The 25878-nt window shown below is 50.4% G+C and overlaps 1 protein-coding gene across 2 annotated transcripts in view; it reads right to left on the reverse strand.

The window, feature by feature from the left end:
• Nucleotides 1-25878, reverse strand: part of LOC144829207 (aromatic-L-amino-acid decarboxylase-like) — a 626175-nt gene that overhangs the window by 302929 nt on the left and 297368 nt on the right. For both annotated transcript variants that reach the window (XM_078688108.1, XM_078688110.1), the window contains exon 5: nucleotides 1556-1690. In XM_078688108.1, coding sequence (XP_078544234.1) covers nucleotides 1556-1690 — 135 coding nt within the window. The remainder of the gene's footprint in view (nucleotides 1-1555; nucleotides 1691-25878) is intronic.

Consider the following 25878-nt stretch of genomic DNA (forward strand, 5'->3'; position numbering starts at 1 on the left):
CGGTGTGGGTATTTTTGGGTCAAAAATATTATAAGCTGGGTGTCATCAGCATAACTTGTGATGACTACCCCACCTATGGCGAAGCAACTTAGCCAACGGCTTCAGAAAGGCATTAAATAGGATGTGGCTCAGTGCTGACCCCTGGGGCACCCACTGTACTATAGCTTTGAGTTCCGACTGGTATTGAGGGGATAAACCGCCTGAGTCCTGTCCTTCAAATAAGACACACATCATTTGAAAGCTTGATCCTTTATACAGATATCAGATAGTCTCGCAACCAGTAAATCATGGGAGACTGTATCGAATGAAGCTGACAAGTCTTGTAATGCCAGGCCAACAAAGTTATATTTGTCAATTGCCATCCTCAGATGCTCAGATCATCCAGAACAGATACCAGCAGGTCTCTGTTCCCTTCAATGGGCTTAAGCTAGACAGAGCCAGATCCCATAGTTCATTACTCTCGAGTTGGCGTACTAAAATAGAATTTACATATTGTTCTAAAAATGTTCATTGGAAATGGGAGCAGTGAAATAGGCCGATAATTTCCCTAAGTTCCATCTCACTTTCCCTGTAAGCTTCCTCCCACTTTTCCTTTTTCTCAGACCCTGGTATCCTCTTGACGCCTGTTTTGCCGTGAATCTCACATGTGGATTGAGCTCTTAGTCCTTTCACATTCTCACTCCATCTTGTTGCCTTCTACAGTGACCTGATCTCACTAGTCACTCTCTAGTACCCACTGTCCCCCCCAGAGTACCTTATTACTTAAGTGTTATTCTTTACATACAGTCAGCTAGTGTTAACTTAACAGTCTCTCTACTGTGTCTTCCCTAAACCATATTAGTTTCTTGATCTACCAATATTTTAGTCTAAAGAGAATATGCTTGATCTACCTTATGTTCATCAAATGAGACCATGCTCGTTGATACTGTTTAATCGTTCAATGTAAAGCATTAATGTCACTGTTCATGATATACTGTACAAGTCAAAAATACACATGGGGACTCGGGGAGATAAATAAGAAAGGGGTTCAGATGCACCCTCCCGAATTCAGTTAAAAGAAAGACGTATCTCGTCCCTATGAAGAGAAATTATTTCATTAAGAGTTTAGATGTATTATTTGTCCAATGTTGGTCCTGGAGGGCCGGATCCCTGCCAGAATTTTAGCATATACACATGGCATGGATCCTGCCCTCCAGGACCGACCTTGGAGAACCCTGGCTTAGAACACAGTTTGTGCTATACACTCATACATGCCTAAATACATATGTGTAGTGCATTCTGTGGGCGCCCCAAGCTTGTAGATAAACATTTTGTTCACAAATAACACACACTGACAGCTGCCTTAATTGACAGCATGCTCAGCTTTTACCGTAGCAGCTAACGGAAAAGGGCTTTACTCTTTAAAGACAATAGAGAAAAATAGAAAAAAGGTTCACAATCTTTCTCTCTATTTAGAAAATGATTTCCAAATATTGATGTGCATTTATGCTTCTGTGATCTTAGGTAGCCGAAGACTTCTTGCACAGAGTTACTTGTCAGTCACATATTCACTCACCTGGTCTGAAGAATATCCCACAAGCTTGTCCATGATTTCGCCTCTCGATAGCTCTGGGTGTTTAATTTGTAGTTGTTGTAACACTTTTGTTCTGGCAGCAAGCATCACCATTAGGCAGGCCTCACTAGCGGTTCCCTGAAATAAATAATTAACAAAATCTGTTATAGCAAATATGAGAACGAGAGCAGAAAATCAGCATAGAAATTTTATACAGTGGTTTTCATGCTTGACCTGCCTCCCTATTTCTGAATAATGAATGTATCTCACTTATGCTTTTGTTGCTCTTATGAACGTAATAATCAGGCTGTAGTAGTCAGAACCCACTTACATCAGACAATGTATTCAGTCCTAACAAGCCACAGCACAGTATTCACTTCCTAGCATCAGTTTAAGGCTGTTTTGCCTTGTGCACAGGGGCGGTGCCTCCACTTAGGCATTGAGGCATTGCCCCCCTCAGATTTTGGCCCCGTAACCCCAATTAAATGTAAGTAAAATAAAACATTGCTTGCATTTTGCCACGGCCGAACTGGTTTCAGTACAGAGAGGCCTGAGGCTGAGGCGGGTCCCGAAGCAGCCAGTGCGGGCCTGAGGGCATGGGACTTAAAAATAACATAGGAGTAGTAGCCAGCACCTGGGGTCCAAGTGCGCATGTTGGGGTGGACGGCCGCCACCCTCCGCCCAGCCCCACATGCGCACTAAAGGCCACTCAGAGTCTCTCCACCAGCTCATACTGGAGACCGGGTGACTCATAGCCGCAGCCCCCAGGCTCAGTAATGAGTATTGAGGTTCCCTGCCCCAGCCAATCCAGGTGCTGTTGTAACAGCTGGTGCAGCGTCTGGATTGAGGGGCACTGTCAAATGGTGGAATCTGTGGCGGAGGTGGTCATTGGGGGCGCCAGAAAACATTATTCCACTGGGCGCCACCAGTGATAAAGCCAGCCCTGTACATATTACAGAAATCCAGATGACACAGGGTGAGGTGCACCTGATCGGCTCCTCTCTGCCTTTCGTAAATCAAGGCACATATCCTGGTTCTTTCCTCTCGTGACAGGTCGTCCCGACAGCAATATTTCTTGGGCAAGGACACGTCGTGACCACCACTCAAAGCTGCTAGAAATGCAGGCCTGTCTTCCTCTCCTCCTAACGTGACCCGTCCTGGCCATGTGTCTGTTTGCTCACAGGGTACAATGTGTTCCTCAGCCAGTCTCTGCCTTCCTTCCTCCCCGGGTGGCAGCCAGTGGCCACCGCTTTTGGTGTTCTCCATTGTTCGAATGCTGCAGTCAGCTGCTTGTTCTTCCTCGGCTCTGAAGTGTGAAGGAAGCTCTTTCACTCATGACATGTTTCACCACCAACCATAATTACTCACGGGCACGCCATTATGTTCATCAATCATCATACATGTATTCCCTACATGTCATCGTGTCGTGCATATCATTTTAAGCACCCATAGGACGGCACTCTAAACAACTGTACACTGTGGGACTGTGATCAAACCCAAGAAGCAGATGCATCATATCTCATCTGCCTGCAGTCTCCCTTTTATGGGGGGATGCAAACCTGTTTATTGTGGGCACAGTCTCCTTGATCCCCACTGGCACGTTTGTGTCTCTTTCATAGCTCCACTTCAGTAGGATGTAAATGCAAACATTGTAAAGGGGGAGGGTGATATTAGGCGCACACACTCCTCAGTTACAGAAAATATAACTCTAGCTGCAAGTAACATGTGTAATGCTGTCGGCATTTGTGTAGAGCCTTCCACCATTAGTATGTCTCGTAGCACTTTCTAAATCTAGTTAGTCTTTCGAATAGTGCTGGACGCTCAATCATACAACTGAGTGCTGTTTGTTAGCTCTTGAGTCAGGTAAAGATCTGTGTAGAGCCTTCTGTGTTTGAAGGGATGTGACTAATAATTTTCCTTTTGGGGTTTTGGGTGCCTACCCGTTGCTTGGCCAATGCAGATTGGAGAGCCTTTTTTACGTAGGTGTTACTATGCAAGTAGGTGCTATGCAGATTCAGTACTGTGCATGTGAGGCTGTGCAGGTAGCTATGGTTTTAAGTAGGTGTCATTATGCAGGTAGCTAGCTACGATGTAGTGTGCATCAGGGTGTGCAGGTAGCTATGTTTGTGTTGTGAGGGTGTGCAGGCAGCTATGATGCACTGCTGTGAGGCTTGGCATGTAGCTATGATGCAGAGCTGTGAGGATGTGCAGGCAGCTGTGATACAGTGCTGTGAGGATGTGCTGGTAGATGTGTTTCTGTACTGTGAACATGCAACTTTATCTGTGTGGATGGATGATGTACCTGGTTGTGTTGCCGGACAGTGCTGTTGAGATGGCAGCGGTGCACTTTGCCAACTATATAACTCTGTTGCGCACAAGAGTGCAATGTTTTTTTTTAAATGTGTGTTGTTCGAGAAAGACCACTTGTAAATGTGACTGCAACAAGTAGTGTTATTGTTGGGTCGAAAGTGCGGCTAGAAGTCCAATGAAGGCGCTGATGCTTTATTGGCAGTTTGAAGGGTCAGTGCAGTATGTTCTTGCTTAGTTTGGTTTGTGATGTCTCTTGGGTTTGAGTGATATGTTCTTCGTAGCAGTTGTTAAATATCCTCATACCTGAGCCATCTCATACATATGTGATGTTATATCAAGCCTGGCATCTTGATAGATGTTTTTGTCGGATTTTGAGTGGGTGATTGGCTTCAAATGGCCAAAAAGTGTTTATTTTATATCTAAACCCAAGAAAACATGGCATGGGTTCAATCCCAATCCCTGCTGCAGTCTCAACTCGGTACAAAAGGGGGTGGTGATGGACTTAGCATCTGAACCAATCAAACACTCACACCCAGTCAACAGATCTGGGTTGAATCCATCACCGTTCTTTAGCCCACTCTGCCACCCCAGTTCAGACATGGCCATATGCAAATCAGTCTGACCCTGTGCCTCATGGGAACAGTCCAGCCCGAACTGCCAAGCCATGCCTTCCCTGGACCGGAATCAAGCTTCCTAGGACCGGTTTCTGGCATTCCAGCTGTCTTCAGCCAGGATTGCTTGAATCCAGTGGCAAAGTGAGCAAGGGACTCAACGTCTGAGCATACCCTGCCAACTTATGGCGACAAAGAGGTACAAAAGGGGGTGGTGATGGACTTAGCATCTGAACCAATCAAACACTCACACCCAGTCAACAGATCTGGGTTGAATCCTTCACCGTTCTTTAGCCCACTCTGCCACCCCAGTTCAGACATGACCATATGCAAATCAGTCTGACCCTGTGCCTCATGGGAACAGTCCAGCCCGAACTGCCAAGCCATGCCTTCCCTGGACCGGAATCAAGCTTCCTAGGACCGGTTTCTGGCATTCCAGCCGTCTTCAGCCAGGCTTGCTTGAATCCAGTGGCAAAGTGAGCAAGGGACTCAACGTCTGAGCATACCCTGCCAACTTATGGCGATAAAGAGATACAAAAGGGGGTGGTGATGGACAGTCTCAACTCGGGCACTGCTAGAGAGGCTTAAGACATGCACCTGTATCTTTTAAGTCAGCCCTGAGGCTGCCCCAGGCCCACCAGAGTTAGACAGAACCCTTACTGTTAGGAAATCACCCTGCCCCATAGAGTCTAGTACAGAACCTGTCCCAGCCCCACCAGCCTTAAGAGCATCATGGCTGGTGGGAACCACCCTCCTTCCCCTAAAGTCTAGTACAGACGCTGGCCCCAGCACCACCAGCCATAGACTGTCTGAAACCATCCTATTCCCCTAAAGTATAGTACAGACCCAGCCTCAGCCCTACTGGCTTCCATGAAACATAGACCTTTCGGTGGGAACTGGAAGGCTCTATGCCCCCCTCCTGGCATGTCCTGCTCTGTAATAACCCCCGTTGCCTGTGCAATGATGAGCACTCGCTTCTCAGCCAGAGCCCTGGGGCTCTCCTCCCTCTTCGGGACAGAGGATATCCTGTGATGTCCCTCTTCAAGGTATATCAATAAATAAAGAAATCTGTAAGTTACTCAGCATTGCTATCTTAAAGACTAGTAGGAAGTTATGTGGTTATACTGAATAAGCAGCTACCTACATAATTATAATGTGAAATCTCTTTATTGTTGTCATAAATACACTTTCACAAATACTTTATTAACCTTCTTGCTTCCTTAAATTTGCTTGAAAATGCACCATTTGCCCAATCTTTTTTCAGAATTTTCTTGGGGGGAGAACCTGACCCCCTGTTATGACAGTCAGGCCTCCCTTGCTACACTTGCTAACCACAGGACACTCAGAACTTTTACCCCCCCAGCTGCACCACTTTCAAATATCACCAGCTGCCACTGCTTGCACCACTGGCATGCGAATTTTTACAGGTCTGATCTACAATACTTTTTGTGCGCCTAAAAGTGCTCCATAGGTGCACAAAATGTAAATGTGTGTCAGAAATTCAAAAATTAGATTCATAGCATTTGAATATGCAGTTTATTCTGACCACAACCTCCTTTAATGGGAATCTACAGTAATTTCAGATTTATTTTGGCAGTGCTCTACATATAGAGGCCAGGGTAAAGGGGTGTGTGTTTTCCAAGCATAAGGGTTCCTGGTATTAGGAATGTCATTTTTTGAAAGAGTAGAAAAAACAAGCATTGGCAAAGCCAATAGGTCCTGGCAATGCAAGAGTTATTGGCTTTGTCAATGTCTTGTTGTGTAGCAGCACTGCTGCTGTCCAGCATGGTGGAAAGTCCTTGAAAAAGGAGCAATGATGTGGATGGCACTGGTCGTATCATAGCAAATGTTTGTCTGGCAGCAGGGGTGGTTAATGCAAGACAGCATGGGTACAGGGCAAGCAACACAACAAGGGGGTCGGTAAATAAAAATGCATCTAGCATTTGCTAAAACGCTCCCACACTTTGCATACATTTTACAAACCCTGTAGTTAGCTGTGTCACATTACACCAACTACAACAGTCTCTACGAGTCAGTGTATGCACTGTATATCCGAGACCTAAAAAAGGGTTAAAACCCAGAAACTAGAAAACTGTGGTTCACCTATTCATGCAGGCAGATCGCTCCCCACGCTGCTGCCCTCGGTTGCATTGGTGTTCTCTGCTGCACTGCCTTAACTGCTTTAACTGCCTGACAATTTGCCCTTTGTAACCTGCCTTTCTTTTTTCCTTGTGCTCTTACCTGACCGCTTTTGTCCTTTTATAAGTGCCTTCTTCTTTTCTCCTTGTACCCTTCTTGATTGTTTTTGTTCATCACCCGCTCTTCCCGCCGCCGCATCCCGGTGGCCCCGCCCCCCTGTTCACTCATTCGCCGCCCCGCTCCCACCTCTCAGTTGCCCCTCCCTCCCAACTCCCCTTATATGCAGGCCGTGCAGCGGGCGCGCCCCTGGCGTGCCTAAGGCAAGCCCGCCTGTGCCCGTCCATGCCTGGACCGCGTCCAGCACCAGAACCCCTGGTCCCCGCGAACGCCACAATGCCCGTCTCCGCTACGACTCCAGCACCCTCCAAGCACTCAACGACGGACGATCACGCACCTGCTACCTGGCCGCCCGAAGTGCACCCAAGGACCATTCTCCTGCCAAAACTGCAGCCTCACCAGCATTCGGCCCACTAACGCATCCACCAAAGAACCCAACTACCTCAGATGCATCCTCCTCAATACCCACTCCGCACGCAAACACGCCATCGAACTCTGGAACCTACTTGACTCCAACACCCCAGATGTCACCTTCCTGACGGAGACCTGGCTGAACCCCTCCTCGGCACCCGACATCGCAATAGCCATCCCGGAAGGCTTTAAGATCACCTGCAAGGACTGCACCAATGGAGTAGGAGGAGGAATAGCCATCATCCACAGAAACACTCTCAAAGTCTCGACAAACACCAACAACACCCTCAGCACCGCCGGACACCTGCACTTCCAGATTCGCACCGATCCCAACACCACCCTGAGAGGAACCCTTGTCTACAGACCCCACGGACCCCGACCACAGTTCAGCGACACCATCGCCGACTTCATCAGCATACACGACCTCGCCTCCACGGACTACATCCTCCTCGGGGACCTGAACTTCCACCTCGAGAACAACAACACCAACTCCACCACGCTGATCGACAACCTCACCAACCTCGGACTCAGACAACTCGTCACAACACCCACCCACTCCACCGGCCACACGCGTGACCCCATCTTCTCTGCAAGCCTCCATGTCTCCTTCAACCACACCACCGAACTCCACTGGACCGATCACCATTGGTTCCACTTCTCCTCCTGGAAACCCACCACGCACCACCGCACCCAACAGATGCCGCGCCGCTGCTGGAGCAAAGTCACCGAAGACTAGCTATCCACCACCCTCGCCCAGAGCCCACCCGCTGACCCGACCCACCCGACACCGTCGCACGCAACCTCAGACAATGTATCAACGACTGTGCCAACACTTTCGCCCCGCTCAAGAAGCCGTCCAACAGCCACACCAGCAAGAAAGCCAGCTGGTTCACCGAAGACCTTCAGGCCTCCAAGCAAACCTGCCGAAAGCTGGAAAAGAACTGGATCCATGAATGAACACCGGAAAGCTACACGGCCCACAAGAACGCCACCCGCAGACACCACCACCTCATCCGATCCGCCAAAAGGGCATACTTAAAAGACCGCCTAGACAACAACGCACACAACAGCAAAGAGCTCTTCAACATCGTGAAGGAACTCTCCAACCCCAGCTCCAACACCAACTACATCCCACCCTCGCAAGACCTATGCGACTTGCTGGCCACCTTCTTCCAACACAAGATCACAGACATCCACGACAGCTTCAACGCCAAGACCGCCCCGGCAACCACTGAGTCTCCCGCCCCCAAGACCACCATCCGCACCAACCTCCTGCTCTCCTGGACCAACATCAACGATGACGACACCATCAAGATCATGAACACCGTCCACTCCAGATCCCCGTCAGAACCCTGCTCACACCACATCTTCAACAAAGCCAGCACCACCATCGCACCCCATCTCCGGAAAGCCATCAACATCTCCCTCAAAACAGCGACCTTCCCAGAGAGCTGGAAGCACGCAGAGATCAACGCCTTACTCAAGAAACCTAAGGCAGACCACAAGGACCTCAAGAACTTCCGACCCATCTCCCTGCTCCCGTTCCCAGCGAAGGTCATCAAGAAGGCCGTCAACAAACAACTGACCAGCTTCCTCGAGGAGAACAGCATCCTAGACCCTTTCCAGTCTGAGTTCCGCAGCAACCACAGCACTGAAACTGCCCTTATCGCCGCCGCCGATGACATCAGGACCCTGCTAGACAACGGAGAAACCGTGGCCCTCATCCTCCTGGACCTGTCAGCCGCCTTCGACACTGTCTGCCACCGCACACTACAATTCCGGAATCCAAGAGAAGGCCCTGGACTGGACCGCCTCCTTCCTCTCCAGCAGAACACAGAGCGTCCGACTAACCCCCTTCCGCTCCGAAGCCACCAAGATCATCTGGGGCCTGCCCACTTTTCCCGCCGCTGCTGCCCCCGTGGCCCCTCCCCCCAGCACGACCAGCACGACCGGCCCAATCCAGATCCCCTCCCCACTCCCGCCTCCCAGCTGTCCAGCCCTCCCCGACCCCTACATAATGGCGGCCGTTGCTGGGACAGGCGAGCAGGACCACTGACTCATTGTCAGTGAAATTGCTCTCCCATCCTCGCAGCTCCACCATTAAATGAGTCCTCCCCCGAGCCCCTGCACTCTCGAGTCTTGGTGTTCGAGGCCCTCCTCCACCCGCAGGTTATACCTGCGCCTCATCCCTCGTGGTCCAGTGGGCCTCCGTCTCCTTTCTCTCGCTCTGCTTTTCCTCTCCATTTCACCTGTTTTTATCCTCATTTCAATCTTCCCCTTTCACTCTCCTTCCATCTCTTTCCTCCACTTTTCGTGCACTTTTTCTGCCTCATTCCACTTTCATTCCTCTCTTTTCCCTTTTTCCGCCTGTTTTCCCTGCCGCTGCTGCCCCCACGGCCTCTCCCCCCCAGCAAGACCAGTGCAACCGGCCCAATCCAGTTCCCCTCCACGCTCCCGCCTCCCAGCTGTCCAGCCGTCCCCGACCCCTACTTAATGCCGGCCGCTGTGCTGGGGCGCCACAGGCAAGCCCATCTGGGCCCGTCCACGACCCGACCGCGATCAGCGGCAGGAACCTTTGAACACCGCACCTCCAACGCTACGACCCAGCGGCACTCCACGCACTCAACCCAGGCCGCAACAACAACTGCAAGCTAGCATCACCAGCTGATGACACCCACGGACCCTTCAGCTGTCACCGCTGCCGGCACACCTAAAGCACCACCAGGAACACGGACCCAGCACAACCCGCCTGCAAGAAAACATCCGAACCGAAGACCCTACAATGCATCCTCCTCAATGTCAGATCACTCTACAAACACGCCACCAAAATCTGGGTCCTCCTCAACAGCACGACCCCAGACGTAGCATTCTTCACATAAACCTGGACCAACACCACCTCGGGACCGGACATTGCCATTCCCCAAAGATACAAGATCTCCAGGAAGGACCACCCCACCCGCCCGGGAGGAGGAATCACCACCGTCCACAAATCCACCCTCTGCCTGAGCACACTCTTCGACGAGCTCACAGACCTGATGGAACACCTGCACTTCAAGATACTAGCCAGTCCTACCACCAATCTCTGGGGAGCCCTCATCTACCAAACCCCGGGACCCCGCGGACCATTCGCCAATTCCATCACGAACATCATCTCCCTGCATGCCATTGCATCCACCAACTACACCCTGCTGGGAGACTTCAACTTCCACCTCGACAACCAACTAGACCCCAACACCACATCCCTCCTCGACAACCTCCACAACATTGGACTTTGCCAGCTCGTAACCGAACCCACGCACTCAGCGGGACACACCCTCGACCCCCTCTTCACAACAGGAAACTCCATCACTTTCAGCCACACCACCAAACTCCAGTGGACAGACCATCAATGCATGCACTTCACCTTCAGAACACACACCATCCACAGACACCAGCACCTGCTCCCACGAAGAAACTGGACCAAAATCACTGATGACCAACTCACCTCCTCACTCAGAAACCCCACACTGACCACCGCGTAAGACGACGCCCCAAACACCGCTGCTCAAATTCTTCACAGATGGATCACCAACAGCATCAACACCATAGCCATCCTCAAGAAGAACAACAACACACACACCAAGAAGGCCAGATGGTTTACCCCCAAACTCCTAGAGTCCATGGGCACCTGCCACTCCCTCGAGAAGACCTGGAGGAACTCCAAATCCACAGAAGCCCACAACAACTTCAAAGTCGCCACCACCGTCCACCACCAGCTCATCAGAAACCCAAGGAAAACTGCAATTGAAAACAGAATATCCACACTCGCACACAACAGCAAAGAACTCTTCAACATCATCAAAGAGTTTTCCCAACCCACCAGCGAGTCGACTGACATTCCCCCCTTACAAGACCTCTGTAATAAACTCAGCACCTTCTTCCACTGGAAAATCAAGAACATCTATGACAATTTTGACGAAGACAACTTACACGGAACCCCCACCAGCCACCCCTACACCCTGAAGCCAACGATTGACAGCTGGACAGCCCTCACCACCGAAGACAGACTGAAGACAATAAAGTCAACCCACTCTTGGGCCCCCAAGGACCCCTGCCCCCACCACATCTTCAACAGAGCCACCGACACCATCGCACCATGCTTCGCCAAGTCGTCAACCATTCCCTAGCGAACGCCTCCTTCCCCGATGACTGGAAACATGCCGAGATCAACCCCCACCTGAAGAAGCCCTCGGCAGACCCCGCCGACCTCAAAAACTACAGACCCATCTCCCTGCTTCTGTTCCCGGCGAAAGTCATCGAGAAAGCCATCAACAGCCAACTCGCCACCTTCATCGAAGAGCACAACATCCTTGACCCGTCACAATATGGCTTCAGAAAAAACCAGAGCACAGAAACCGCCCTCCTCGCCGCAACAGATGACATCCGCTCCCTACTGGACAAAGGTGAAACAGTAGCCCTCATCCTCCTCGACCTCTCAGCGGCCTTCGACACGGTATCTCACTGCACCCTAATACGCAGACTCCATGATGTAGGTATCCGGGACAAGGCCCTCGACTGGATCTACTCTTTCCTCTCTGGCAGGACACTGCTGGTCAGACTCCCCCTTTCCTCTCGGACCCTCTACCAACCACCTGCGGAGTCCTCCAAGGGTCCTCCCTCAGCCCAACGCTCTTCAACGTCTACATGGCTCCTCTCGCCCCATCATCAGAACCTATGGACTCAACATTGTTTCATGCGCAGACGACACCCAACTCATCCTCTCCCTATCCAATGAAGCCAACTCAGTCAAACACAACATCCAAGAAGGCATGGAAGCTGTCGCTAAATGGATGAAAAGCAGCTGCCTACAGCTCAACACCGACAAAACAGAAGTACTCATTATGGCCCCACACCCCTATACCTGGAATGACACCTGGTGGCCCCCCACCTTCGGTAGCCCACCCACCCCCATGGATCACGCACGCAACCTTGGAATCATCCTAGACTCCAAGCTCAAAATGGACCGCCAGATCACCTCTGTCACATCCTCCTGCTTCCACATCCTCCACCTCCTACGACAGACCTTCCAATGGACCACCCTCAAGCACAAGCCTCACCCGCAAGCTACAAAACATTCAGAACGCCGCTGCAAGACTGATCCTCAACCTGCCACGACACTGCCACATCTCCCAACACGTGCGCACATTCCACTGGCTCCCCATCGCGGCTAGAATCATCTTCAAGATCCTCACCCACGCACACAAAGCCCTCCACAACACCAGACCAGCATACCTCAACAGCCAACTCAACTTCCATGCACCCCAAAGAACCCTACGATCAGCCCAGCTCTCCTATGCCATGGTTCCCCACGGCAGAAAGACCAGATCAGGAGGCCGCTACTTCTCCTTCCTCATGGCCAGAGTATGAAACGCCCTACCGCTCCACCTCAGGCAGACAACATCACTCCCCATCTTCAAGAGAAACCTCAAACCTGGCTCTTCGACAGACCCCCTCCTTGATGGACTGGAACCTGCACCTCCCCTCCTCCCCAGCGCCTACAGACCCTTACGGGTGAGTAGTCGCGCTTAACAAACCAGTGATAGATTGATTGATTACCTTGGGATTTGTCATAGGCCTTAGCCTGTAACAAATAGATTTACTCTTTCTTTTGTGAATCAATACTGAATATACTGCAATTAAAATAGGAGGGGGTTTTTCCGCATAGAAGACTCCCACCAACGTGTTCAAATTTGGAAATTTCTAATTGACCATGAACATTAGTTAGGATGTCCATATATACTTTAACAGATCCTCACACATTACAGAAATTATTTCTTGTAAGTTAAATACAGTAATTGCATATCTCCATTTTGTATAACCCTGCACATTATTTATTTAGGTGTTATAGTTTAAAAAAACTTCTGACTGCAACATTTATCAAAATGTAAATACAGGATTTTGGCTAAAAAGACAAAAAACATGTTAAGGGGCATTTAGACCTTTTTCGTCAACCCTAGCTGAAAATCCACAGATTATCTGTGGGGGAAAATTCGACAAAATAGGGTGGGCATGAACACTAAGAGATAGAGATATTTGTGGACTCCTTAAAAAGAGTTGGGAGTAACTAGATCAGTGCATACCAGGATAAAACTGGACCGAAACATATTTGTACAACCTGAAACATGTGTAACAATAGGGAAATCCTTCTGAAAACATAGACATTGTGGTGGGACGAGGGAACTACCAGTGTCCCGAACTTCCTTCTGTTACCAAGCCCTGCATCAATCGTCGTGCATAGAGAGTATATTCTTCTATAAATGGACTCCCTCAAGCAACGAGGATGCAACCAAGTGTCTGGGAAGTAACTTAACCAGAACCAGCCTTGTTCATTACTTATCTAAGGGTTTTTTGTACAGGCTAAAATGGACGGCAGCTGAAATATATATTTTGACTTATGATTTCTCACTCACTCAGATCACAAGGACGAGAATGGCCCTGAAAGACATCAGGTGATGCAAAACGAGTTTTGAACTTTTAATGACCCTTATAGTAGGTGTTAAGAACCCATAAGGATGAGGCTCAATTCCTATTTCTTGAAGGGCATGCCTGATCAGAACTGTGTGCGAGCGCATTTATTTTCGCGCATTTTTTGCAGTATAAAACCGGCCGTCTTACCTTGAGGAGACGCTTGGTTTCACTTTCCGGTCCTGGTTACCCGGAAACGCTTAGCCTTTGGTTCCAGTCCCTTCCTGGCCTTGGGACCTTCGTTTGGATTTTCCTCGTCCTCGGATTCTTCGAAGATCGTTCTCCTACCTGGCAGCCAAGACATGGAACTCCCTCCCCGCACACCTACGACTGACCCAGGACCATCTCACCTTCAGGAAACACCTCAAGACCTGGCTATTCGAGCAATAGCGGCACCCCCCCTCCCTACAGCGTCTTGAGACACTCACGGGTGAGTAGCGCGCTCTACAAATGTATTGATTGATTGATTGGGACTGTGGTCAGATCGTCTGCAGGCGTGCAGGCGCTACAGGCTCCTCAAGATATTCCCCTGTTTTGTCCTTTCCTCCCTGCATTCCTCCTATGTTGTGGACATTGTGCTGTCTTTGTTTTCTTCGTTTTTACATTCAGGTACGCGGCTGCTACTCTGAGTGCATTGGGACTTTGTTACTTCCTGGAACATTTTATTTGTCCACATCAGCGCATTACAGTTCTTATTCATGCATGTAAAGGGGGCTTTCTATGTGAGGTGGGTTTTTCTCATTTTGTTTGTTGTTTGTGTTTAATCCAGAGAATGTAAGCCTTTCTCCATTGATAGCAGCCCCCCAAGAAGAGCGAAGTGTGCTGGTCTAGTCGGAGTTGTATCTTCATTTATCCCACCCTCTCCCTTTGTTTTTGGTGGCTGTTCACTGTACGTATATGGCTGACGACCGCCAGAGCTGAGGTAGGGGATTGGGCTTATCTTCTCTCCTGCAGTGTGGGTTGATATCTGATGGTATCAGGACAGTAGGGGAGGAATTCTTGCTTAACAATTATGTAAAATAGGATACTTCGATAATGAACCTTCAGTTTAGTTTAGACCTGTCATTCCTATTGTTGAGCACGCTGTTTGGTGAGGGATAATCAGGGCCAATGGAATGATGTGGCAGGGGAGGGCAAAAGTATGTGGCAGAGTTGTGTAAATTATGTGGCAAGAAAAGGCCAGTTATGCAGAATTGTAGGGCACATTTTGTGGTAGTATTGCTTCATTATTGTGTTATTTTTACACTTGTTAGCACTATCTGAGTATTAGGTGCACCTCATTAGTACCAGTACAAAAACAAAATATAGCAATGGACTACAGAACGGTGACCAGTCAACCTGTCCAAAGGGTCTTCCACTGCACAGCAACATGTGTCGCTGCGTTTTTACTGATTTTTTAATTGTTTGAGCTAGAAAGAATTTTTTTGTTAAAATCTGCAGATTATGCGGCAGATGATGGATTATGTGGCCAATGCGGCAAATCTATAATTATGCAAAAATCACCACTGGCGCACAGTCGCATAATTCCAGTGGGTATACAGCTGCACCTGAAAGCAGCTGATTGGTACTACCATTCTCTAAAGGAGCACCAGAGACAGACATGTGCGGTCTGCATTTGCATGATAACACTGCATCAGTGTTTTCATGTTGGATGACCATCTTTAATGGGTCACCTCCAAGAGCTGGTGAGGGCCTATTCAGGGCCTTATTCTGACACCACTACTATTCTCGGGCTAAAGCCTCTCCGCTGGGTGTGGGAAGATGCACTGTAGTAAGAAAGGGAATACTTGTGTGATCTGGACTTAGGTTGGATGTATGTCGTTACAACGCATGCTTTTTCGACGCATGCCTTTACAACGCAGGTTTTACAACGCAAGTCGTTACAACGACTTGCTTTGGGGGGCGCTGGATAGTGGAATAGTTTAATTTACTATTCCAACTCCAGTCCCCGTAGATAGTAGGGAAGGTTTTGGATAGTAAATTAAACTGTTCCCTATCCTACAGCGCCCTCCAGCGCAAGTCGTTGTAACGACTTGCGTTGTAATACCTGCGTTGTAAAGGTACTGCATGGAAAAAGTTTCGTTGTAAAGGATGTTTCCCCTTAGGTTGAGCTCCTTGTCCACAAAACATTAAATAAGGCATTTATTATTCTTCTGTAACTTTACCACAACCCACCTTCTTTATTACCTATCAGAGGAATTTTAAAAGAGAATCTAAAATGAATATGGTCCTAAATATAGACGTAGATATATAATTTCCCCCTTTTTAGACCACACAGATAAATTTGACCCTTTGGTGCAGTGTTCCGGGCATTTAACAATCTTCCTCTTAAGCAAGGATTGCTACTGTAATAAATTAAATATAATCCTTCCACAAACCGGTAAATACGGCTGCCTGGAAAAGATTGCCAGCCCACACTCCTACGTTCATTAGGCATCAGACCATAGGCCTCCATATGAGTGCAGATTTTACATCAGTTATTCTTTGGGGCCAGAGGCAAATAAGCTACATTTGCCACAAACCTCCTCATCAGTGATCATAAGTTTCCGGATGTTATTGTCCCCACCTCTTGGTTTTCAGTCAGACTTGCCAAGACTGCTCTCATAACCCTGTTTAAAACACATCTTTTTCTAGAGTATTTATGGAACACACGAATGTATTTCTTCTATCAAATAGTTACATCGCTGTGCAAAAAGCCTCATTTAGCGAGTGAAAAATATTTGACTGAGCTTAACAGGCAATTAAGGGTGGGTGAAAGACTCTGCTCAACTTGCAGAGTTCTGCTCTGAGCTCCACTTGGAATGCAGAGTGCCAGCAAAATGTTATGTTGGCGAGCGCAAGCAAGAATTTGCATCCCGTAGCTCTATTTTTGGGTGCTAGAATGCCTCCCGGTGAGAGTTATCAACGTTGGCAGTCGCAGCAGTTCGCAACCGTTCTTGTAGAAAAAGCTGCCACTCGAATCGAAAATCTACTCGAGCGGCAAAAAGAAGCTACACCCACTAGCATGCAACGTGGTGCCATTCACACTGATTTTACAGCATGGAACAAGCTCCCAGTGCTAAAAATTAGCACGAGCAGCACGATGTGCTGGATTCCACCTGCTCGCGGAACTCAGTGGAATTTTGCTGAGTTTTGATGTAGCTCAGTGGAATGCCATGGAGTGAAACTCCACGAGTTCCACCCACCCATACTGGAAACAGCCAAGACTAGGCATACTATGAACATGGTACCAACTTGCCAGAAGCAACACTGCCTCTGGTACAAAAGGATTACATTCCAGTAAGGCCTCCTTATGGTGCTTTGCTGGTTTTTAAACTCCACAACGATTTTTTTCTTACATGTGGTGATTGTAACTTTTAGGTATTCAAAGAGGTGTGCAGTTCATTTAGTGAAGAAGGTCGGGGAGCCTGAGGGATAAAGTCAGGGGATCTGATCCTTGTGTCATGCTTCATCATAGGTGTTGGAAGTGGGATCCCCGGCTGGCCAGGGCTTTCGCCAAAGTCAGTCAGAGACCACCACACCCAAGTCAGGGCAAGCTGTAGCGGGACAACAGGAAGTCCCGTCCTGCCCCGGCCCCCAGGAGGAGAGAGACCCAGCGAGGAGCAGCGCGAGAAGAAGAAGCCGGCACCTGTCCCCCCCGAGGCTCCAGGAAAGTGAGGAGAGCCCCGGGGAGAGGGGAAGCGCCGGCGGAGCAGAGACGCCGCCGAGACCCAGCGCGACGGCGGGAACCCGGTGAGTGCATCCAAAGGAGAGGGGGGTGTCGGGGCACATTGCCGGTGCCCGCCCCGCCCCTCCCGTGCAGGCCTTAGTGCTGAGAGGCCCGTGGGGCCTCCCTTGATCCCGAGTCCCCCGGGAGCGACTCCAACGAGTGGGAGCCTTTTCTTGGAGCCACGAGGTGCCCCGGGGGCACCAGTTGCTTTGCAGAGCCCAGAGAGGCTCGTGAGCCCCACCATTGTGTTTCAGAGCCAGAGAGGCTCTTAGGGGGCATTTCTGGGCAATTCGAGTCCCCAAGAGGGGGACTCCAACTAGAGCCAGAGAGGCTCGAGGCGCTATTTTGTTTACCGAGCCCAGAGAGGCTCTAGGGGGCCTGCTGGTTTTGTGAGAGCCCTGAGAAAGGCTCATTGCCCATTTTCGTTTTGAGAGCCCTGAGAGGCTCTGGGGCCCAGTGGTCCTGGAAAGAAGGGCCTGAGAGAGGCTCAGCAGCCCCCTTACTTGTCCAGGAGCCCAGCGAGGCTCCGCAGTGCCACAGTGGTGGTTCTTGAGCCCAGAGAGGCTCCAACGTTGCCCTAACTTTCCCTGCACCAGTTGCCCAGCACTTTGTGGGCAACTGCGACGTTTAGGCCCTGACATTGGGACACAGGGACAGTCACAGGTGGTGACTGATCTAAGTTTTGCGCAATGTTATTTCTTTACACCTCTGAATGTATTGTGATGCAGCATGTGTTTTCCTCTTTACACCTCTGAATGAATGTTATGCATTGCATCATGTGTTTTCCTCTTACACCCCTACAGGTATTGTAATACATAGGTGGTTGTTTTCTCCCTAGTACAGGTGGTGCTAGTGAGATCCTGGTTACCAGTGATTACTGGTTGTGTGCTATTTTGTGCTATATTCTATGTACTAAGTGCTATTTCTGAAAGTGCTACTTCTGATTCCTGACAGTGGTCCAGGTGGCCCTGTCTTGTACATATCCCCTTGTAAATTCTGCCCGTGCCTCTGGCACATTGTAAAGTGTGTGTTTTATCTAATGTGTTTTGGTGTAATACAAAGGCTATTTTTATATAACCTTGTGTGGAGTTTCCTTTGTGGTGGGCCTTTGGTTGTTGTTGCTGGGGTGCGTGCGCAAATACTTAGCCTACATCGCCTCCAAGTTTAGCCTTGCTGCTCGCGCCACGTTACCTAGAGGGTGAGTAGGGGTTATCTTGGCGTGTAACTCCCTTGCCCTGACTTGGGTGTGGTGGTCTCTGACTGACTTTGGCGAAAGCCCTGGCCAGCCGGGGATCCCACTTCCAACATTGGCGGCAAGCGGTGGGATAAGGATTTGTGTTTGCCTTGTACCTTAGTAGCGGCTGGCTGCACCACAAAACTCTGCATTTTAGATGACCACATTTTAAGGGGATTGTTTTTTTTGTGGAAGTTTCATATTTTCTTCTCCTGAAGGTATCATTGTGCAATTGTGTCCAGTGCATTTGTTCCCCTGCCCCGCGCCCAGAGTCTGGTACCTGTGTCACTTGTGGTCAGGTTGAGAAGTCAGGGGTGGTAGAAACTGCCTTACTAGTCCGAGGGGGGGGTTGTGTGTGGATGAATGGTGTGTGGCACTAGGCAAATGAGTGTGAGTTCTCTGGGGTAGAGAGCTTGCTGATACCTTGTGAATTGTGTACTCCTGTGTTAGCTCAGACCCCTAGGTTCCCTGTGTGATCTCTTCTTTTAGAACGTCCGCCAGAATGGAGCCTGCTTTTGATTTCTGTGTTCTGTTTAGATACAGTATGGGAGAGTTGGTAAGGTTCTGTGAAGAGAGAGACATAGGGGTGGATGAGTTAGACACTCAGTCCGAACTTAGGAGCAGCCTGATCCTATGGCAAAAGTGTCAGTGGGACCTTGAGCGCAGTGAGGAAAGGGCCCGGGCTTCACACCAGGAGGGTGGTGGGTCTGTGGGGAGCCCTGAAGATTCAGAAGAGGAGGAAGAAAATGATAGCACAGGGACGCCAGCAGATAGTGAGGACCCCATAGATAGGGAGTCCCTTGCTGGGTCCAGCATAGGAGGCAGCGCCTCATCCCTTTCCCTGTCCCCAGAGGAGCTGGAAGATAGGAGGAGAGAAAGGGAGCACCAGCTGGCTTTAGAGAGGCTCAGGTTGGAGCATGCCCAGGCTATGGCACAGCTGGGCATTAGAAAGCAACAGCTGGAGACCGAGAGGGTCTTAGCGCAGGAAAGGATAGAGGAGGCTGAGAGGGCCGCCACCAGAGGCAAAGTAGCTCTGGAGGGTAGACTATCCCCTGCGCGCAGTGTTGAGTGTCTGGATCCCCCAGGGAGGGTTGAGTCCAGTGGTGGCAGCTATTTAGATTCCAGTGTAGGAAATCCCAGTCCCAGTTCCCCCAGTCTGGTACCTGTTTCCCAAGAGGAGGAGTATAGGTTGAAATTCAGGGGCAGTAGGAAGCTGCCTCACCAGTCGTGGGAGAAGTTTGAGGATGAATGTTGTGGAGCACTGTGGGCTTGGGTAGAGGTTCACACTGACTCTGATTTTGAAGTCTTGTTTGATCTTATAGTCAAAGAGCAGGTGCTCAGTGGTTGTTCGCCAGAGTTGCGCCAACACCTGTTGCAAGTTGGATTTACTGATACAGAGTTACTGGCAAGGGAAGCCGACCGCTGGGAAAGGGCCAGAGGTTCTCTAGGGTCATTGGTGAGTGACTCCAAAAGTAGTGGTTCAGGGATCTTCCAGCCCAGCGTGGTGGAAGAGGCTCAGTGTAGCCCAGCTAGGTCCCAGTATAGTGAGAAGGGTGTAGGGGCTGACTGCCTGGCTCAGTGGAGCAGGAGTCAGTGGGTGGCTGAGAGCCCCCAGAGGCCCGAAGCCCTGTCTCAGAACCTGGGTGGTTTCTTGAGGGAACACCAGGTTGGGGACCTAGGCTGTCCTGTTAGCCCATTTGAGGAAGATCTCCTAGTGAGTAGAGGACCTGGAGTGTCTGTAACCAGAGCTCCTGTGGTTCTAGAGTCTGGCGGTACCGCTCCGGTAGGGAGGGTACAGGAGTCCAGAGTGAGGAGTGATTGGGGGAGTTCCCCAGTGGAAGGACCAGTGGGTCAGGGACTACCCAGTTGGGCTAGGTTCCCGTGTAGTGACCATGGTAACAACACTTCTGGTCTGGGGGATCGTCACGCACTGTCAGGTGGACAGAGGGCGGGAGATCTGCGCCAGACAGACAGTCACGCAACAGATGTGACATTTGTTAGCCTCAGGGGGATTGCGTGTGAATCCCCAGAAGTCCTGGAGTGCCAGGCAATTGTTCCACCGAAGGTTCTAGACCAGAGGTTGGGAGGCCAGGTTCAGGATCAGCCTGACCTGAAGGGTAGGACGACTGTAACCAGTGTCCTGACCGGTTCTTCTTCCAGAGGAACTTCTCCAGGTGGGAGAGGGCAGACCTCTGGAAGGGGGTGCAGAGGGTGGGAGAGCCCACCTCTGACCCCGGTGCAACCTGAGTGGATAAGTCCTGGGTTGGAATGGCGTTCTAGGGGTACCCCTCGCAGAGGGAGGAGGAACCCTAGGAGAAGAGGTAGGGGGAGGAGAGCCTTCCCTGAGACTCCTGGTCCGCCTGAGGTTGTAGGCCTTAGGCTGGAGAACCAGTGGCAGTCTAGTCCTGTCTTGCAGACAGGAAGAGTGGAAAATGGCTCCTATGTGCCAGGGGTTACTACCCCCCGCTCTGCGAATTGGCATGGACCCGTGGCACCTGGGTGGCCCAGGGCCTGGTCCTGGCCGCGGACAACTTGGGAGTACCAGTGGGGTAGCCCAGTTGGTCCAGACAGTGTGTTGAGAAGGAATCCCATGGGTTCACCGTGGCATAGAACAGGAGGGTGTCCCTGCAGTTGCGGGCCCGCGTCCGTGTTCTATCGCCCCAAGCAGGGAAGTCCATCACGGTGGTGATTGGTCTCCCCTGCGTTTTGGCTGGAAGGGGGTTATGTTGGACTTTGGCCCTTAGGGCAGGTTCACCCCTAGACTTTTTGCTTGAAATGGTGACCTGGAGATGGTGATTTTTGGATTCTGCGCACTTTCACTGTGTCCCAGTGGAAAGTGCGTGCGCACTCTGAGTGCATGTGCTGAGCTAGGCCTGCCCGCCCATAGGAATGCATGGGGAATGTATGTGTCCCTGGTAGTTCCTGATGCGTGGGGTGTACAGGCTTGAGTCTGGTATGTGTGAACTCGTGAGAGTGAATGCTGCGAGATGGTGTATGCAGCATGTATGTGTCTAGTAGCGAAGCGCCATTTCTAGACATGGCTGTACGTGTGCTGTGAGGGTGCTGGCGTGTGATTGGCTGGAGCTGGCTGGTATGCCAGGCTCCAGGAAGTCTGGATGGGTCTGCCCGGTGGTGAGTGGGAGATCTGCATGAGTAATGTGTGGGAGGAGTGTACCTGTGTCCTGGATGGGCTGGGTTTTCCCCACACAATGCTGGCTCCGCCCCCCTGTGGTGTGTCTAATGACCCAAGCCCTGCCAGTGAATAGAGAGGGTGGTTGAAGTAAACAGAGTACTCAAGAACCAGCTGCGACTGGTTCCGCCCCCACTCTACACCCTTGAACAAAGGAATGCACTGTATAAAAATGGGGCTGTGTCCCCACTGAAGTTGTTCTCTTCCAGGATCCTGAGGGGGCTGCTGTTGCTGCTGCTGGGCCAGAGGACCGCCACTTGGGGTGTCTCCCTGCCTGGAGACCCAGTGTGCTGGCTCTGGGCCCAGCCTTGCCCCCCTGCCTACCAAGGAGGACTTCTGCTGGGCTTATTAGCCCCTAGCGCCTGGGAGCGCTTTTTATTGACTTTTTGCGCTTGAGGGCGCTTTGCTGTGACCCAGCGCTTAATAGCGCTTGAAATTGCCATTTGAGCGCAGGGAGCGCTTTAAATTTCATTTGGCGCTTGAGAGCGCTCTGGGTGCTTTTTCCTGCTCTATTTGCCAATTTGGAAGCCCCTGGCGAGTGCCCACCTCGCCAGGGACTGTGCCGCTATTGTCGTGGCCATAGCGAGAGCCCACCTCGCCTGCTATCTAAATTGGAGGGTTCACCGCCGCTGCCCGGAGTTTGCCTCGAGGGCCCGCCTCCCGACCGAGGGCCGCGCTGCCATTGGCGGCCCCCAGTCACCGGAAGTCAGGCAGGCTGTAGCGGGACAACAGGAAGTCCCGTCCTGCCCCGGCCCCCAGGAGGAGAGAGACCCAGCGAGGAGCAGCGCGAGAAGAAGAAGCCGGCACCTGTCCCCCCCGAGGCTCCAGGAAAGTGAGGAGAGCCCCGGGGAGAGGGGAAGCGCCGGCGGAGCAGAGACGCCGCCGAGACCCAGCGCGACGGCGGGAACCCGGTGAGTGCATCCAAAGGAGAGGGGGGTGTCGGGGCACATTGCCGGTGCCCGCCCCGCCCCTCCCGTGCAGGCCTTAGTGCTGAGAGGCCCGTGGGGCCTCCCTTGATCCCGAGTCCCCCGGGAGCGACTCCAACGAGTGGGAGCCTTTTCTTGGAGCCACGAGGTGCCCCGGGGGCACCAGTTGCTTTGCAGAGCCCAGAGAGGCTCGTGAGCCCCACCATTGTGTTTCAGAGCCAGAGAGGCTCTTAGGGGGCATTTCTGGGCAATTCGAGTCCCCAAGAGGGGGACTCCAACTAGAGCCAGAGAGGCTCGAGGCGCTATTTTGTTTACCGAGCCCAGAGAGGCTCTAGGGGGCCTGCTGGTTTTGTGAGAGCCCTGAGAAAGGCTCATTGCCCATTTTCGTTTTGAGAGCCCTGAGAGGCTCTGGGGCCCAGTGGTCCTGGAAAGAAGGGCCTGAGAGAGGCTCAGCAGCCCCCTTACTTGTCCAGGAGCCCAGCGAGGCTCCGCAGTGCCACAGTGGTGGTTCTTGAGCCCAGAGAGGCTCCAACGTTGCCCTAACTTTCCCTGCACCAGTTGCCCAGCACTTTGTGGGCAACTGCGACGTTTAGGCCCTGACATTGGGACACAGGGACAGTCACAGGTGGTGACTGATCTAAGTTTTGCGCAATGTTATTTCTTTACACCTCTGAATGTATTGTGATGCAGCATGTGTTTTCCTCTTTACACCTCTGAATGAATGTTATGCATTGCATCATGTGTTTTCCTCTTACACCCCTACAGGTATTGTAATACATAGGTGGTTGTTTTCTCCCTAGTACAGGTGGTGCTAGTGAGATCCTGGTTACCAGTGATTACTGGTTGTGTGCTATTTTGTGCTATATTCTATGTACTAAGTGCTATTTCTGAAAGTGCTACTTCTGATTCCTGACAGTGGTCCAGGTGGCCCTGTCTTGTACATATCCCCTTGTAAATTCTGCCCGTGCCTCTGGCACATTGTAAAGTGTGTGTTTTATCTAATGTGTTTTGGTGTAATACAAAGGCTATTTTTATATAACCTTGTGTGGAGTTTCCTTTGTGGTGGGCCTTTGGTTGTTGTTGCTGGGGTGCGTGCGCAAATACTTAGCCTACATCGCCTCCAAGTTTAGCCTTGCTGCTCGCGCCACGTTACCTAGAGGGTGAGTAGGGGTTATCTTGGCGTGTAACTCCCTTGCCCTGACTTGGGTGTGGTGGTCTCTGACTGACTTTGGCGAAAGCCCTGGCCAGCCGGGGATCCCACTTCCAACAATAGGGCAGCTCCTCGTTGAACCGGCACTGCATTGCCTAACGGGTCCGGCAGGTGGGCTGTTTGCCGGAGTTCTTTTAAGCAGCCATAGTGAAGTATGAGGTGTGATTAGAGGGTGTTGTGAGTGAGTAGAGTGGTCAGTTAAAAATAACTCAAGGTGTTAATGAGGTCAATATTTAATGTGTGGAATCCTTGGTTATATTAAAAACAGATATAGGCTACAGTGGATATAATGGTCCACATTAGCTCCAAGTATAAGTATTGGTTAATATGTTTCTTGCCAGAAATGTCACAAAGGATCGAGGCAATTCGTCAGGACTGTGGCATGTGAACAACAGCCGTGGTCGGTAATGGGTGTACCTGCAGGGCGGTGATGTGGGGAGGGGGAGGGGCAGGGTGGGGGTAGTAATCTATGGATTACGGAGCTTTACAGGTAAGTAAACATTTAAATAAATAAAACAAATTTTGTTGGTGCACTGCATCGCATTTGGGGATGCAGTGCACGCAACAAAATTTGTTTTATTTATTTAAATGTTTACCTGTAATGCTCCGTAATCCATAGATTACTGCCCCCCACCCTGCCCCTCCCACATCACCCCCCTGCAGGTACACCGGCTGGTGAACAACTAAAGTACTCAAAGGGAGGACGGTTGGAGGTATATGCATTACCTAGTGCCGTGCCATTCCCAGTGCATGAGGGTATGTAATACAACTTGGTGCAATAGATAAGTCTACCAACCTAGAAAAAAGGAGAAAAGGGCAGCAACAATATTCAATGACAGTATTGGTGCTCAATAGAAATGAGCCTTCAAAGCAGTTGCATGCTTTAATTCAGTACCCAAATGGAATAGCAGTACATCAATAATCGCTAAACATCAATTATTATTGCGGTGGTCTGCAGTGACTGCAGATGTGGACAACATGTCATCAAGTGGTCACACACTGACTGGAGAGGTCAAAATACCCCATGTGGATGCTTAGATCGGCGTGAGTTTCAACGTTGCCCACTTGTATACAACATGCATGTCATCAAGTATATGGCGGTGGTGACGACAATAAGCGAATGCACCAGTTCTAGTGAAGTGAATGAAGTTAAACAGCAGTATCCACACAATAGGTGCTGATCGTATACACTAGATTGAGTCTCCCATGCACAATGCTGGGTCAATAAAAGTAGACTCATAAAGATTGGCATGGAATCTTACCAAAAATTGAAGAAGGCTAAGGTTCCACGAGCAATGGTGCCGTCTTTGACAGCGCTTAAGAGTCAACTAGTCAAAATCACATTCCATGGCACCCTAATATTGGAATGTCTCAGGGCTAATATAGCCCCCAAGGGCTTGATTGTGGCCAACACCCCACACATTTTTTGAAGACCCTGTTCTCAAACGCGAGTGGTCACTGGCACATTGGAAGTGCACCAAAGACCTTCTAGTCTTAATCATCAACGCAGTCTAACGTTTGGCTGATGTACTTATGATTAAAATCACCATGGCTGAAAACACCATGAAGACTGGTATTCAGATCTCAAGTTACAAGTCTAGACTTACTGAGATCAACAATGAGATCAATGAGAACAAGGAATACCTACTAAAACACAGGATAGATCAACTCCAAAAGGATTTTTAAAAAATTGACAAAGAGAAGATCTATCCTTACCTCAGGGAAGACTACCCAGTGGGTGCCGACACTTCATCTGATGACAGTGGCCCCTCACGCCAGAGAAATATATCAATTAGCAGCAATTCTAGTTCAGGGAGCTGGGGCAATGAGGAGGCCCGTCACCTCCCCTACACCCCACAACAAATTCCTCCCCACTTTGGGTACAGGATGAATGCATACCAAGGACCCCCACCGATGTAGCCCCAAGCATACCCCATGTACCCCCAGGGCCCGCATCCCAATTTC

Source organism: Lissotriton helveticus, chromosome 4_1 (assembly GCF_964261635.1).
Source record: "Lissotriton helveticus chromosome 4_1, aLisHel1.1, whole genome shotgun sequence".
In the NCBI taxonomy this organism is placed as follows: Eukaryota; Metazoa; Chordata; class Amphibia; order Caudata; family Salamandridae; genus Lissotriton; species Lissotriton helveticus.